At 35.4% G+C, this 15,896-nt stretch overlaps 1 protein-coding gene across 1 annotated transcript in view; it reads left to right on the forward strand.

Moving 5' to 3' along the window:
* LOC122802869 (transmembrane protein 255B-like) overlaps nt 1-15,896 on the forward strand; it is a 972,295-nt gene that overhangs the window by 202,742 nt on the left and 753,657 nt on the right. Inside the window, exon 2 of the mRNA XM_044072667.1 lies at nt 5,266-5,408. Coding sequence (XP_043928602.1) covers nt 5,266-5,408 — 143 coding nt within the window. The remainder of the gene's footprint in view (nt 1-5,265; nt 5,409-15,896) is intronic.

The following is a 15,896-nucleotide window of genomic DNA, read 5'->3' on the forward strand; positions in this document are numbered from 1 at the left end:
TCTCTGAACTGGATTTTTCACTATCATGGAAACATTCCTTTTTGGATGCAGCTTTGACCACCCATGGCAGGGTTCTTTCTGAATCGGTATGTTTTCCATTCCTCATTCATTTTATTCATCTTTTGAAGGGCCTACCGTTCTTTAGCAAGAACTGTTATAGTTCATCAACTTTTAAACGGATCTTCAGTACTTAATGTTACATGGAATCTTTGCAAGGTTAACTGATTCAACATAGCACAAAGTGAGTCAGCTGTAGAACTATGAAATTAACAGCACAACAAATTAAAAATTATTTTAGAGTCAAGAGTATAACTAAACTTTTGCATCAAGATCACTCATTAGGTTAAGATTTGAATAATTTTAATGGATAAAAGTAGTTTTGAAGTGACTTACATATGGGTCATCAAATTAATATTTAAAAACAAAGTTGTAAAGTTTTGTATGATAAAGTACTGATAAGAGAAAAAAATGTATGATAGATAAAATCCTTCTGCGGAGTCAGCTTGATCAGGTGAAGACAGGCCAAGGACTTCTTTTTGGAATAGGTTCAGCCTTTTAAACATTTTAATAGATATTTTATAGAATCTAGTGAATAAATAATAAAGTAGCTTTCACAAAATATCAGTTAAAATGTTCATAACAGTATCATCTAAGTATTTAAGATATAGTCACATATGAGGGCTAAAATAATATTTGGGAGTTTAGACGTTTCTTAGATTGGGGCTAATATTCTGGAAAGTTTCTCCTTGTTGTCAGTGTAAATTGTAGTCATCCTAGAGTGGTCTCATGTGATTAGCATGACATATTGAAAAAGGCTCACTCATGCTTCATTATTTTTCTGTTCTATTTTCTTGGTTCACCAAGATACCTACAGCTTTCCTACACATACTCAAAGTGAAATTATTCAAGTGTTAGTAGCCCACAGGAAAAAAGAAAAAGACAAACAGTATAACACCAAATGCTTTTTCCCATAATAATTCATTGCTGGTGCAATATCTAATTGTGTGCCAGCAAAGACTGTTTGCTTTGAGTTGGTGCAACTGTATATTATATATATATATATATATATATATATATATATATGTATATATAAGTTTGGGGAGTGTGAGATGATTGCTTTGTCCTTACAAAAAACAAGGAAAAAAAGGTTTTACCTTTCTGGATTTTGGGCACTTTTACATTCTTTTGGAATGTCAGCTTTCAGGAAGTCATCATTTCATAGTATAAATAATAACAGCATTTGGTCAGTATCTTTAAATTTAGATTTTTAAGTTTCAATGGGATATTTCAAAACTTCTGATACTGTGTTTAATTTACTAGTTAGTAACTTCCTTAGAGTAACTTTAAATGTCTGCATATCTAATACCAACAGCAGTACATTGGTCTCTATTATTGTTATTAAAGAAGTCTACAACTGTTTCCTTTATTATGTAATAACATGAGAATATTTTAGGAAGATTATTGTTTAAGTACCATAATATTAGTAACCAGGTAATAGTGGTTACAGACAGATCCATACAATTACAAAAATGATCAGAAGAGTGTCTGTCAGATATTTTCAGCTTTCTTAATGAATGATAAAATAGTATTGGAAAGATAAAAAAAAAAACAATAAATGAATAACTTTTATAACACCATGAAAAGAATGAAAAATGCTCTTTGGCTGGGCATAACAGTTTGTAAAGTGTTGCAATGGTTCTTAAAGATGTAAATGGAAGAAAGGCAATGACAATTTTGCAGCCACCATAGTTTTAGATAGTTTAACTTTTGGTAGTTAGCCTCATAGGTAAGTACAATAAAGAAGGACTATCTTTTCAGTTATGACATAGAAGCATACAACAAATATGACTAGCTTCAGTTCTGAAAATATACAGCAAAAGCTTTTCATTGCAAGAATTTCCTAGCATGCTATATATGCATATAAGTAGTCTCTACTGTATGCTATGAACATTATTTTGAAAGGCTGCTGCACACAAGTTTAAAATGTCGTCTCATCATTTAGTTAGAGCCTTTCCAACTTGCCTCCTTCTCAGCATACACAACTTCCTGCTGCATATTATTTGCAATGTTTTCCACATAATGTTACTTTTGCTTTACAGATATCTGATGTTTGCATTTTAGTCTTTGCCGTATTATTCTTGTTTAATGCTTCTGGAGTACTTTGTATTAAAATAATACACATTAATTCATGGCAGTTTTATAATCCTGGTAACATATCCCTGGGGATGACCTGAATGAAAGTATTTGTTTAATGCATTTGTGTCATGGTGTTCTTCTCAGGTTCTATACCTCTCAACCTATAATACCAATAAATCTGGACAAAGCTAAAATTAATGGGGGGCAGAGACCAAAAATCGAGTACAAATTTTAAATATCGCTTGTATATTCTGAGAAAGTTGTTACACTAATAAGTTTTCCATTAGCATGCAGTTTCTGAAGGATATGAATTCTGAAACTGAAATGTATGTCATAATTTAATGACTTCAATCCTCAATGATTTGCAAAAAATCAACAAATTTTGTGAGGAACTCTTCAAAAGCATAAGGCAAAACCTGGACATTCAGTTAGGAGGTATACCATGCTCTAAAATTAGTGATAGAATTAACCTGTGTGGAAGCTTGCTAAATAATGTAATATGTTTGGCAATTAAAACTGATGTCAAGATACAGATGCTGCTCTCCAGGCTCAACAACTGTTCTCATGGTAGACTTAAGGAAATGTATATTGTGTTTCCATTGCACTTTACTGAATTTTTGCTGTCCATGTTTTAGAGACACTATTCTAATTCTTATAAAGTACTTGAAATTCAGCTATATTGTCATGCTTTGTGGTATCCTTCCCTTATTTTTCAGTGCTGTCTCAGTTTCTGAGATAGTCCATTCTGTTCATCTTCCTTCTGACTACAGATTTCTGTTCCTCTGATTTTATTTCTTCGACTATAATTACAGCATCTGGAGATATCTCTGTTATTGGACAGTATCTGGCCATAATTTCCAGTCACCCACAAAACACTATGATATATATTTTTTACCTTCTGCCTTCCAATTGCAAAATTTATGTTATGTATTGTTTGTGTAGTGTGTGTGTGTGTGTGTGTGTGTGTGTGTGTGTGTGTGTGTGTGTGTGTGTGTGTGTGTGAGTGCATGTCTTCATGTGAGTCTATGTGCCTCTGCTCATGTGTGTAAGTGTGTGTTTATGTGTGCGGTCTATTATTTCTTTTTAACTGAAAACAGAACTCTGTATTTCCTCTATCAGAACGACAGGAAACTTGGTGGTGGTGAAGTGATGTAGTCATGAAAAGGAATGCTGTAGAAGAAGGAAGTAGGTAGTTGCAGCACTGATAAGAGCAGTTACTTGCATTCCTACCCACTATGACACCTAAGACTCTAGTTAGAACTTAGGACATTATTCATTCACTCATGAAGATTTTAAAGTGTATTGGTTAAGGTTGCCACCTTTCTAAATGTCCATAGGACATTTTATGTGGAAATATGGGATTTTGCACGATAAACCATACTTACAGTCTGTGCAAATCACTGAACTTCAATTTTTGCCGAAATAAAAGTTTATTTATGTAGCATTTGAGTTGTTCATGCTGTTTCATATAATATTTAAATGTTTCTGATGCAAAATAATTGTTTTTACATAACTATTAAAGAAAACTTGAAATATTTTTGTCCCAATATGTTAGGACATTTGCCATGTTTTAGCTGTTTTCCACAGGACACAATTGCCCAATGAGAGGCTATCCTGCACAGAGTGGGACAGATGGTAACTTGATCATGCTTGCGAGCATCTTTACTTTACAATTAATTTATTTAACAATTGCAACCCTCATGATAAAGCTGTGAATGATTTTGCAAAAAAAAATAAGTTATAGTGTGCTGTTTGACTGCTTACTCTGCTTTTCTGTATAGCATACCCACACTATGATGTCATGCTAGGTACTGAGCAAAGATTTATATATATAACTGTAAAAGAGTGTGGGAAATTGAAAACAACTTTTTAGAAGAGCTGCATCTTATTCACATTGTGGTTTCACTACTGCTGCATCATCTGTTCATTTTCAATGTGAGGCATTACATCTACAAGAACTAGTTGATAGTTTGGCTTTCTATGAAGAAAGAAACTACGTCTGGTGCATTTAGCATGAAAATACATTATGCATTAATTTAGGGACTGGAGGATTATGAGTTCAGTCTTTCATGATGCCATGTCAGGAAGTTTCAGCACTGAGAAAACCTTTTAGGAGACTGATCTTACCAACAAAATAAAATGCAAAAACAACTTACTTTTTCTCTTCAAAAACGTATAATTTGGTATTGTACATGATACGGAGGTTTTATCCAATTCCAAAGGTTTGTTACTTAACACTTGTTTTAGAACATGACCTATATAATTTAACAATCCACTTTTTAATATATTTGTAAAAATCTGCTGGCGAAGACATTTCTTACTGCTTTTCATGAAATTATGGTGCTGAAAGTGATTTTTCAGTAGGTAGTAATAATTTCTGCTCTGGGCGCATGGTGGTCTGGTTTAAATGACATGGTGCCATTAAAACCAGAATTAAAAAGGAGACCTTTAAGAAAATAATGACATGCTGATATGGTGTGTGACAGTTTCAGTGATTAGTGATGTGCTGTATACTGATTGGTTGATTAATTAAGAACAAATGTTTTTAAATGAGATGTAATGTATTTTTTGTCAGTCTGATGAAGCAATCCTTTGATTGTGAAAGCGCTTACTCTTATTAAATTTGGTGGATTTGTTTTAAGTACCGGAACTTGTGTGGAGTTTACTTCAGCTGTGGAACTGTGCCTAGTTTTATATTTAATTTCTGCTCTGTGGTGACAGTGATGTGCTGGGTGAAAGAGAAAGAAGAAAACGTTATCTCTTCCCTTTTTCATCCTATTTACAATTTATATCTATATGAAGTGTACAACAGTCAAGAAATCTATGTGCTCAGAATTCTGATTTTTGATTATAACATGTTAATTTCCATTTAAGTAAGCAGAGACATTTCAGAATGTCACTAGTGTTACATCTGGTTGATTAACAGATCAATGGCAATCAATCAGCAACATAAAGATAAATGTAATTTTAGAGTTTAGTTTTGTCTTATTATCACTCACATGCCTACACCCAATAAAGCACTTTGTGTATTTTGACTGTAGTTTTAACTTTACATTTCAGAAGAGTGGAAATTGTTGATAATATACTCAGCTTCTCAGTTTACTGTAACTTTTGTTCTTCTACCCACAGAACAATTTGCAAAACGAAAGAGGACTTCCCTCTGGTTCACAATCTCCCTTCTGGTAGTAGCTATATTTATACTAACAATTGGCCTGGCAGCTACAACGAGATCAGACAATGTAACTGTTGGGGGCTATCAACCAGGAATAATCGTAAGTAAAAATGAAATCACTTTTGCATGTTTTATGAATGACATGTCTAACATTTTGGAAACCAATGCTTTAGGAGTTTAAACGGCATTCCTGTTTTCTTCTCATATATAGGAACACAATAATTAATGATTCATTTTGCTTAAAGACATGCTCCATATCATAGTGAATCAGTATAGTATGTTATTATAACGTGATGTCTTAAAAGTCATTCAGTAGCAGTAGTTGTCCAATATCAAAAGTTAATTAATTAAACATGTGCCTGTTAAAATCCCTGACCAATTACCATCACAATGTTGGTATCTTGTTGGTATCTTATTAATGAATGCTAATTATTATTTAATAAGCTGTTAGCATGATGACTTTGATAATCTGTAACTGATAAGGTAGACATCAAGGATGGTTGCATCAGTTCTGTGGCATCAATATGAACAGCACAAATGATATTTTGAGAAATATTTTATTTCATTTTTGTAATTAAATTCTAATTTACTAGATAACTGGAGAGGGAAATGTCTTGCAATATGAATACATCAGTGTGCATGTATTCATTTTAATTATGCACCATTGAAGTCATGCAGACTACAATAAGGTACTTCCAGATTTTCTCCTTTCTAATCAAAGTTGTACAAGCCACCACTATCATTTTTTTTTTTTTATATAGAGAGACCTCAGGATATGCGAGTGTATGAAATCAATTACTCTGTAGCGGTGCTAATTTATGGCAAGAGAGAGTGAGACAGAAACAGACGCATGCACACAGACACACACACACACACACACACACACACACACACACACACAGGTCACTGTACCTCCACTTAAAGGAAATGCTTACTCTGAGATACTGCAGTATTGGACTTACATGCTATCCTTAGCCTCACTTTCAGTTTCACTGTTCTAATGATCTCAGTTACATTCATTGCAACTTAAACAGAAGTCTGTATTTCTGGAGAACCCAGTGAAAAGGAAATGTAAGATCACTGCTGAGTTTGTAAGTGCAGCTGGAAGCTGTGTAACTTATTTACTCGCACAGAATTTCGCTGTGTAGTAGCAGGACTGTCATGCTTACTGAAAGTAATTTCTACAAGAGATCTGGTATGCCACTGGGCACTTAATTTTTACCAGACTTCAGTGCTGTAAAATATAACCTCCCAAATTAATGCACTATATTTGGTAATGCATTTTAGCATCTCAGGTGTGTTAAAATTTCATTAAATGCAGCTACCAGAATGAAGCGTTGCTTTAACAAGTTTGTGAAACATATTGACGTTCTCACTTTGCTGAATGAATTAGTCACTAGTGCTGTGATAGTTTGCAGTCCACCAGCTGCAGCAAGAAGCTGCTCTGGTATTAATGGTCCTTGAATGTGTAATTGTCCTCGATCTTCACAATGCCGTAAAGCACATTTTAAGCCAAGATCCTGGTGCATGCAGTGACTGCTGATGTGGACAGATGGACTAACCAAATTCAGAAAGTTTTCTGAGCAGTTTCTTAGCAGGTCGCATCAGTGTTTTCAGGTATTCATTTGATTTGCTTGTGTATTAAAGATTTGTATGAGCCAGTCCAATTCTTCCTGTGGATATTACCAGTGCTTGCTTTTATCTTGGTTAATCGTATTCACTGCAGCACTTTTTTCTGCTTGTTGCTTGGTTTATACAGAGACTTGTAGTTAGCTACATAGTAGGCATTGATCATGCAGATCCATAAAGTTACCAAGAGAATGAATCTGCCAATGTGTAATATTATCTATACCTCTGCAACAAAATGAGACCAGTATTTTCCAGTTATTAATGTTACACTCATTGCTGCTTGATATGTGCAAATTAACTAGCAGGAGATGTGGATATTTATCATTATATACTGAATGCAATGAATGTGATTTGGAGTATTACAAGTTATGTCTTAAAGTATATCATTCTAACCAATCTAACAGTTGGGAAAAGCCTACATTTTTTAAACTATACCTTTAAACACCAGACTCTGTAGCTTTGTTGTTATTGGTTGATGTGATGCTGGAGACAAGATACACTTGTTAACAATACAATCACCTTCATTATATAGTTTTCAACTTAACCTCATATATTAATAGAGTTGGAAAATACATTGCATCATGTTTTTCTGAACAAAGTTTGACATTTGAATTTGAAAATAAGATGCCAAAAAATGCAAGATTATGATTCCTGGAGCATTTCTTGTGTGATGGATGATTTTTTTCTTATTCATTTTCTAGCAATTATATGCTGACCTTTAGCTTCCCTTTCATCCCTGAACTGGGGATAGGTTCACAGACTCATAGTTATATAATAAGCTAATGTTCACCAGGGCCTTTATAAACCAATTGTATCCCTGTGTATCATGGGTATTTATTAGGAGGGGATATGATAGGAAGTTTCCAGAGAGTATTGGGGGGTACATTAATTTGGGCATTACAGTCTACCTCTGTCTATCAGAGACATGGGGACCAAACCTGGGGAGAATTTCCAGTTTCCCATCCATTGGTCAAGGTTAAGCTTTAATTCAGTTAGGGATGGACTCTGCTTCACATGGATGGGGAGCCCATTCCAGAGTATGTCTCACCAACCTGTCTTATTTATGTCACAAGCAAATTTAAATCCTTGGGTCTAGTGGTTCTGATGCTGTTTGTTTTGCAGATGTGCTAAAGGTCTATCAGAGTTGGATCCAAGATGCCTTGTATGCCAGGCATAGAATGCCTCTCAGTAACCTGTAAGAGGCAGAGTATAAAGATAGGGCTTTAAGGCAATCTGTATATGACAATGTGCTTATACCTTGGATTCTCCTGGTAAGACAATTTTTTGTGGGTATTCCAACTGTTGCATATATTTAGTCAGGTACATGCTAAAGGGGGAATTATACTCAATGATAAGTGATGCATAAAGTGGCACTATGATTTCCTTGGATCTGGATGCCATGACTTTGCTTATAAGTTGGGCGACTTAGAATGTTTTTCTTACAACCTTGGCCACATGTTGGTAAAAGGCCAGATTACTGTCTGCATATGTTCCCAGATCCCTAACTACTGGGTCAACTATTAGGAGTGTCTTATTGATGGAGTAATTAGCCTGGGTGACAGTTTTCCCAAAAGGAACTATAATACTTTCCTTGGCATTGAATTTTAGTCTGTGACGTTGGTGCCAGTCATTTGTTTGTGTTAGGCTGTCTTGTAAAATGTTTTTGTCATGGGGAAATTTATGATAGCTCCCAAACTGCAGTTGTGAACTTGATCAGCCAAAGGCCCTTGGCATTACCTTTATCTCTGAGAAGTTAATACCAAATAGGAGCAGTCACAGCATGGAGCCCTGAGGTACCCTGTTGGTGACCAGTCTCTTATTGAAGATGGTATTATCAATCCTGACTTCCCGGGCCCTTTCTTTAAGCCAGATGGAAATCCAGTGAGTTATGTAGGGGTTTATTCCCAGTTCAGTGAGTTTGCCAGCTATCACTGATTGGGGAATTGCACTAAACACCTTAGCCACATCCAGGTAGGCATTATGCACTGTTTACTCCTTATCCTTTCCTTGTTGACCTTCTCAAAGAAGTCCACCAGGTTTAGTAGGCATAATCTTCCATCAACAAGGCCAGACTGGGCTGGGTCCAGTGTCTGAAGGCTTCCTGTGCCTTTGCTGATCATTTCCCTGGTAATTCATTCCATGGCTTTGCATATTAGACTAGTCAGGGTAATAGATCTGTAGTTTCTGGGGGTGGTAGATGATCCATCCTTGTGAAGTGAGATATTAGTTCCAGTCCTGCATTCTCATGGCATAAAACCTGTTTTGAGGCTGTAGTTAATAATGGACTGAAGTGGTCCTGATAGGTCACCTTTCCAGCTATTTAGCAGGCATCTCAGGATATTGTTGGGGCCCACTGAAGCTGTATTTATGGTCTTAGGGAATGCCACCAGGACCTGCTCCCTGTTAATACTTGGATGGGTTATTCTAGTAGGTATTCATGGACAGAGACAGGAGGGGAGTGTGGGGTGAAGTTTCACCTGAATTTGTCAGCTAAGAAATTCACTATGTTGGTCTGCTTAGTGAAGGTGGCACCATTGACCACCGGTTCTGCTCACTGATGTGTGCTGCCTTTGAGGTTTTAGACATAGCTGTAGAAGGCTTTGTGGTTGTCTTTAGCTTGTGAGGCTAAACTGACCTTGTAATTGGCCTTGTTGGACTTAGTTATTCCCCACAGTTTCCTGTTTTGTTTAATTAGAGAGCTCCTGTCATTATGGGAGTTGCTCTTCCTGATTTTTTTGTTTTGGGGGGGGTTGCTTCTAGTAGGTAGAGCAGCCTCTGTACAGCCATTTATATTATTGTACACAGTCTCTGTGAACAGCTCTGCATAGGTTGTTGCAAACTTAGGTTTGGAAGGGGCATTGAATTTTGACAAACTAGGGATTAACAGGGTGTAGTTTACTTTGGAATAGTCTCTAACTGTTACAGGGTTTGCTGGGGTTACTGCGATGATTTTTATTTTGAAGGAGACAGTGAGGATGTGACATGGAGAGGGGGGGGTGCAGCACTCTGCCATATTGGTGAGTACCAGGTCCAGTATGTTTGAACCTCTGGTGGGTGTGCACAGTATCTGGTTGAGGATATTGGTGATAATAAAGTCCTGGAATTGTTGTGCCTGTGAGTTTGAGGCAGTGTATGTTTCCCAGTCTCTAGAGGGATAGTTAAAGTCTCCCATGAATAGAGTATTTATCCTAATGGTGAGTGTCTTCAGTAGGTCTAGGTATGAGCTATGGAGTCCTAGGGACATAGAGGGTAACCTACAGCTTGCTAGGATTTGGTATGGTATAGGACTTTGTCTATGGTGATTTGCACTTGGATAAGTTCCAGGGCATCATCCTATTTAACCAACATAGAGTTATGCTTGTTAATAATATAGATTGAGATCCCTCCACATTTTTCCCTGTCTTAGCAGCTGATGTTCTAAATGTTTGGAACTCACTAAAGCCTTATACTGCTGGAGTATGTTTTCTGGATTTAAACCATGTCTCAGTAATGGCACAGATGTCTATATTCTCCTTTGTAAGGAGAGCTTGTAGGGTTCAGAGTTTCTTGTTTAAGCTCCTAGCATTGAACAGTAACACCTTTAGGTTGCTTTGGGTTTTATTTACTATGTTGGTAGGTTTGTCAAGTTGAAATTACCTAAAAAAGGCTCTAAGGGGGTGGATAATGTTATAGCCAATATTCAGAAGCCTAGAGGAGACAGGTACAGGCCACCCTTTGCAAAGCAACGTGGTTTGTTAACCATGCTGACAAATATTGAATTCCTCGTGGAATGACACTAAGCCAATTACTGAAGTCAATCTTCATTTGTTCATACTGTGGCATCATCCTTGGTAAAGGTAGAATGCTGTCAATGCAAGGCACATACCTGCCAGAGACACATATTCAGAGAGATCAACAATGTCTGTCTTCATATAGTCCAGGGAAGAATGTCTCAGGTCATCAATGCCCATATAGACAATGATAGACTCATACCGGTGCCTGTGGTATATTGACTTGATTGTATGAGCAGCTTGGTGGATCCTGGCTCCAGATAAGCAGCTAACCATTATCTTCGCCTTATTCAGTCTGGTGAATAGTGCATCTGTTTGTTGTAAAATGGAGTTCTCATGACAAGAATCCTGGGTAATGTGTTCACTTGCCTTATGGGCTTTGTTCTTGTGGCTCCATTGGATGCAGGAGTATGTGTGATGTTTGGTGTTGCTTCTGATGAGTGCTTTAGAGATTGATGAGGATAGGCATTACAGTTTATAGGCTTAGGAGGTCTTTGAGTTTTGAGAAGATTGCTTTTTAGTACCTTAGCATAGGTTGGTCTATGTGTGTGGTGGGCACTATGTAAGGTAGATGTAGTGTGTGTGTGTGTGTGTGTGTGTGTGTGTGTGTGTGTGTGTGTGTGTGTGTGTGTGTGTGTGTGTGTGTGTGTGTGTGTGTGTGTTTTCTTGACAACCTTGTTTGAATGTGAGACTTTTGCCTCCAGTGAAATTGTGTATGTGTACCTCTCGTATAATGCATGCATTTGTTTTTTAAAGATTAATTGGTTGTCTGTGAACATAAGACAATTGCTACATTGTCTAAAGATGCCTATATCTACCAAGATGTCTATGGAGACATTTGGAAATTGCGAATCTGTGTTGTCCAGATCTACATTTGGGTGGGCTACTTCAGATCATGGACTGAGTTATACAGAGGTTTCCTTAGGTGGTCACTTGGGTTTGGCACTACACTAGGTTAGATTGTGTTAAAATTTGCTAGTAGTGCTGTTTAATGTACAAACTAGCTGATCTATGCTTGTCTCCACATAATGGCTTTGTTTTAGTCACACTCAGTTACAGGTTTCAATGTTAAGGTATGTTTTATATACAACATTTGCTTTCTGGGTGTTTATGTTTAATCATATTCATAGCAAAGCCAGTTTATTCACTCTTCAAGAAGACCGAACTAAGACTCAGTATGTACATGTATGTACATATTACTCAAATTTTATTCATGTTTCAAAATTGACCCCTTATGAATTAAAATGTCTAATTCTGGTTTAGAAGCAGGTACTGCCTATATTGTTGATAGAATACAAGCAATTATTTTGAACACAAGCCAACTCTGTGAAGAAAGTACTGAAAGCTATCAGACTTGTCTAAGCTTATGTCAATTAACTTTAAGGACACTAGGTAAAAAGAAGAAGCCGTAACACTAGTTATAGGTGAAACTAAATATTATCAAAAATAGTAATACTGATTTCAGAGTTCATGATTTTGATAAAGATGTTCAAATGGCTGAAATCCTTCATGTTCATATAACTGTTAATAAAAGTGCATAATATTCAATTAAATTAATCTGAGTATAAGTTACAGAACATGAAAAAGATGGATACTTAGCTGTATTACTATAGTATGACAAAATATGCTCCTTATAATTTTAATGCTTGCCAAGGGGAAGTGGTATGAACTTAAACAACATTGTAGCTAAACAGATCAAATAATAGTTTGAAAATATCAATTAATTTTTAGTTTGGCAAATACATAATTATGGTCTCATTACTATAAGGATGACAAAAACACATTGCTAAGTCACAATAAATGTATTTATTTTCCTTCTGTAACTGTTATACTTATTTTCCTGTATAGAATCTGATTTTTGTCATAACCATTGATTTGTTATTATAACTAATGGATTGGAATCTCAAACATTCCATGCGTGAACCAGATAATTCCTTCCAGCCATACAAAGACTACGTGACATATATTTACTGCCGCCTAAAAAGCGATGCAGCAACCTTTTCTAAGTGTATTTTATACAAATGCTGTGCTGGAAAAAAATAATCTTCTAAGCTGGTGGAGGGGCTGTCATTGTAAGATATTTACGTAATCTTCACTGTCACAATTATGTGACAGAATGTATCTTGTGTTTAAAGTGTCACAAAATACTCCATCAGGTCATTACTAGGACCACAGGAACAATACTAACCATGTGATCACAGAGACCATAAAAAGTCTAAACATAAACATTTTTAAGTAAAGTTGTTGCCATCTTTCATGAGTATTTAATAATACCTACATCCCAGATCAAGCAAAACCATATGATTACTATGTATACATTTATATCTATCCATCCAGTCATTATGACTGACATTAAAGACAGACAAAGTAGCACCTTGCTAGATGTTTACTAGTATCTTATTACATAGGCTAGGAATGCATAGAGATAGGGACCAATCCCTCAAGCAAGTCTTATTTACTTGTCAGTGCATTCTCTGATTTAGCAACATACTATGAAAATGGTAGGACTCCCAAAAACAACGTAGGACTTTCAAGAACAAAGTGCTTGAAATATATTTCTGCTTGAGATTTAATCTGTTAGCACTTTGGATGGCTAGCAAACCTAACAGTACATTCTTAGCATTTGATTATAAGTACAGATCTCAAAAAGGGGACCAGTTAAAACTATAAATTTGTGTAAAATTAGGCATGCCATGAAAACGTAAGTAATAATTGTCATTACTGTATAATTTACTTTGACCTATAAAGCAGAAGACATCATGCAATTACACATTCAACAAGTGAGTGAAAGAACATACTGCAACATCAGAGATCAGACTGAAACATGATAATTTTTTGATGGCACATATTACATCAGATACTTAACTATTGTTTCATGTTACACTAGTGTTAATTCAATATGTGGATGGCATATTATAAGTATTATTTTAACTTAAATAAATAAATCTATCGGGTTACTAATAATCCCTTTCCTGCTCACATCAGTAACAATACAATGCATGGAATTTTTTTCATACACACCCATACAGTCTTTTTTAAATTCATTTCTGATTATTAACTTTTGTTCCAAGGGATATAGGTCACACGATCAACAACCAATTAGCTAAAATTCATTTAGCTGAAACTAACTGTACAACCAGGAACTTGACTGACTTTTGACAGCAACATAAATAAAGGACCTTATCTGGGGTGTAAAGATCCCAATATTCCCCCAACACAAAGGATAATCAATGTACTGTCTTGTCTCTTCTAATGAGCCCCAAGATAGCCAGACCTCATAGAAAATTATATTTACAGACTACCAATAGTTGATCCTGTTTAGTCAGGTAGTCTTTACTTAATGTCATTGAATTAGTTGCTGAGCAAGCAGGCAAGTGACAATTAAGTCTATCAAAAATAAGACTACTTATGTAAATAAGCAGATCGAACATGAACAAATGTTTATTTATTGAAAATGTGTAGCTGAAATGTATAGCTGTAGAGTTAGCAGCTATACAAAGCATTACTGTCTCCTGTAGTAATAATCAGTTGTGAATGTCATAATAAAAAGTGGCAGAACTGGTGGATACAGTTACCTAGGCCTACACAAAGGTACAGACAAATGTTTCACATGCAGAACAAAGCAACACTTTCTCTCATTATTGCATTCCAGCCTCTATAAAACTCTTATTGATTATAGCTACAATCACTCATATAGTACCTGCTATGCTCCTCCCCATAGTTACAGCTTCCCATGGCCTTTGAATGGGAAAGAATGTGCATGTTATTCAATATTAGACCAGCAGTTATTTGTTCTAGTTCACATAGATGTTGCCTATATTGGAAAACAGATTATATCAATCACTCACAAAAACAGAGCTAATGGTAATTTCCTGTAATGAAAATATAAGCTCTTCCACGAGGCCTCATTCTCGGTGAATATTTTTTTTTCTAAATTAATTTTAATTAATTCATTTGTTAATTGTTCTATCCCCAAATCTTTTCAACAATGCTTCAGAACATAAGAGCTAGGGTAAGTATAATATACATGGATGGTTTAGAGCACATACATATATACACACTTACATGCAAATATTTCAGGCATGGGCAACAATGCCACTATACCAAAGCAGTCATTCCCATAACAAATGTACAAGCTGTTCTTGAAATATATAAACTAGTTCTTGCTTTAATATAATTTAGTAGTCTATTCCATGCATCAGCATTTTGTCAGAGAACCAGTTAGAACATCTCTCATTCCTATATAACCTCTAGCATAGGTTATCTGATGATTCTCTACTACTCTTTGATAACAGCAAACATTCCAAGAGCTAGTTTTATCCAAGTGCCCTATATACCCAAAAAAGGTCTCCTCTTAAATATCTATGTGAGGCACTGAAAAAAATCAGATATTTTAGTCCTTCATAATAACTTACATTTTCACATTCATTGATACCCTTGTATTTCCACTGTACTCTTTCTCTTTTTTATTTTGTGAGATTTCCATATTGTTATTTCTTACTCAGATATGGGTCTAATGTAAATTACAAAAAATGATTTTATAATTTCTGATCTATTTATAAATCTTTTTGTACAGCCTACAGTTTTATAGCCATCATTAATTATGTAACAAAAATGGATTAACTGTTACTTAGGCAACTCAGAAACAAGAAGAAATGTAATGCAAAAAGGCCAGGTTCCAAGGATTCACCACCAAAAATGCAAAATGATTTACTGGTTTAAAAACATATTTAGAACAAACATAGACCACAAATATATGAAGCTCTTTCATCTTAACATAAGATGGACTTCATCAGAATAACACCTTCATATCATTCGCCACTTAAATAATACCTGCATGGGTCTAAATTGAATGTCAGTTTACAAATAATTAAACAATTAAACAGTTAAATGACCAATGGTGCTTTAAAAGAACCATACTAAAAATCTATATATGAATGACTATAAAGAAATTCCTGGTATTTTATTTATTTATTTATTTATATGTATTTATTTATTTATTTATTGCATTTGTTTACTGGGAAAGTCCACTGGGCCTGAGATGAGTCCATTTTCAGTGGAGGCCTGGGGAGCAAAGCTTCACATTTAATTACATACAGATAAATTATTACACAAACAGTACAGAGTATATAAGACAGTAGAAGCACATTAACATAAGATAATGCTGACATAAAATAGCATTGATAATG

The sequence above is a fragment of the Protopterus annectens genome, chromosome 5.part0, assembly GCF_019279795.1.
Source record: "Protopterus annectens isolate FY-2018-M chromosome 5.part0, PAN1.0, whole genome shotgun sequence".
Classification (NCBI taxonomy): Eukaryota; Metazoa; Chordata; order Ceratodontiformes; family Protopteridae; genus Protopterus; species Protopterus annectens.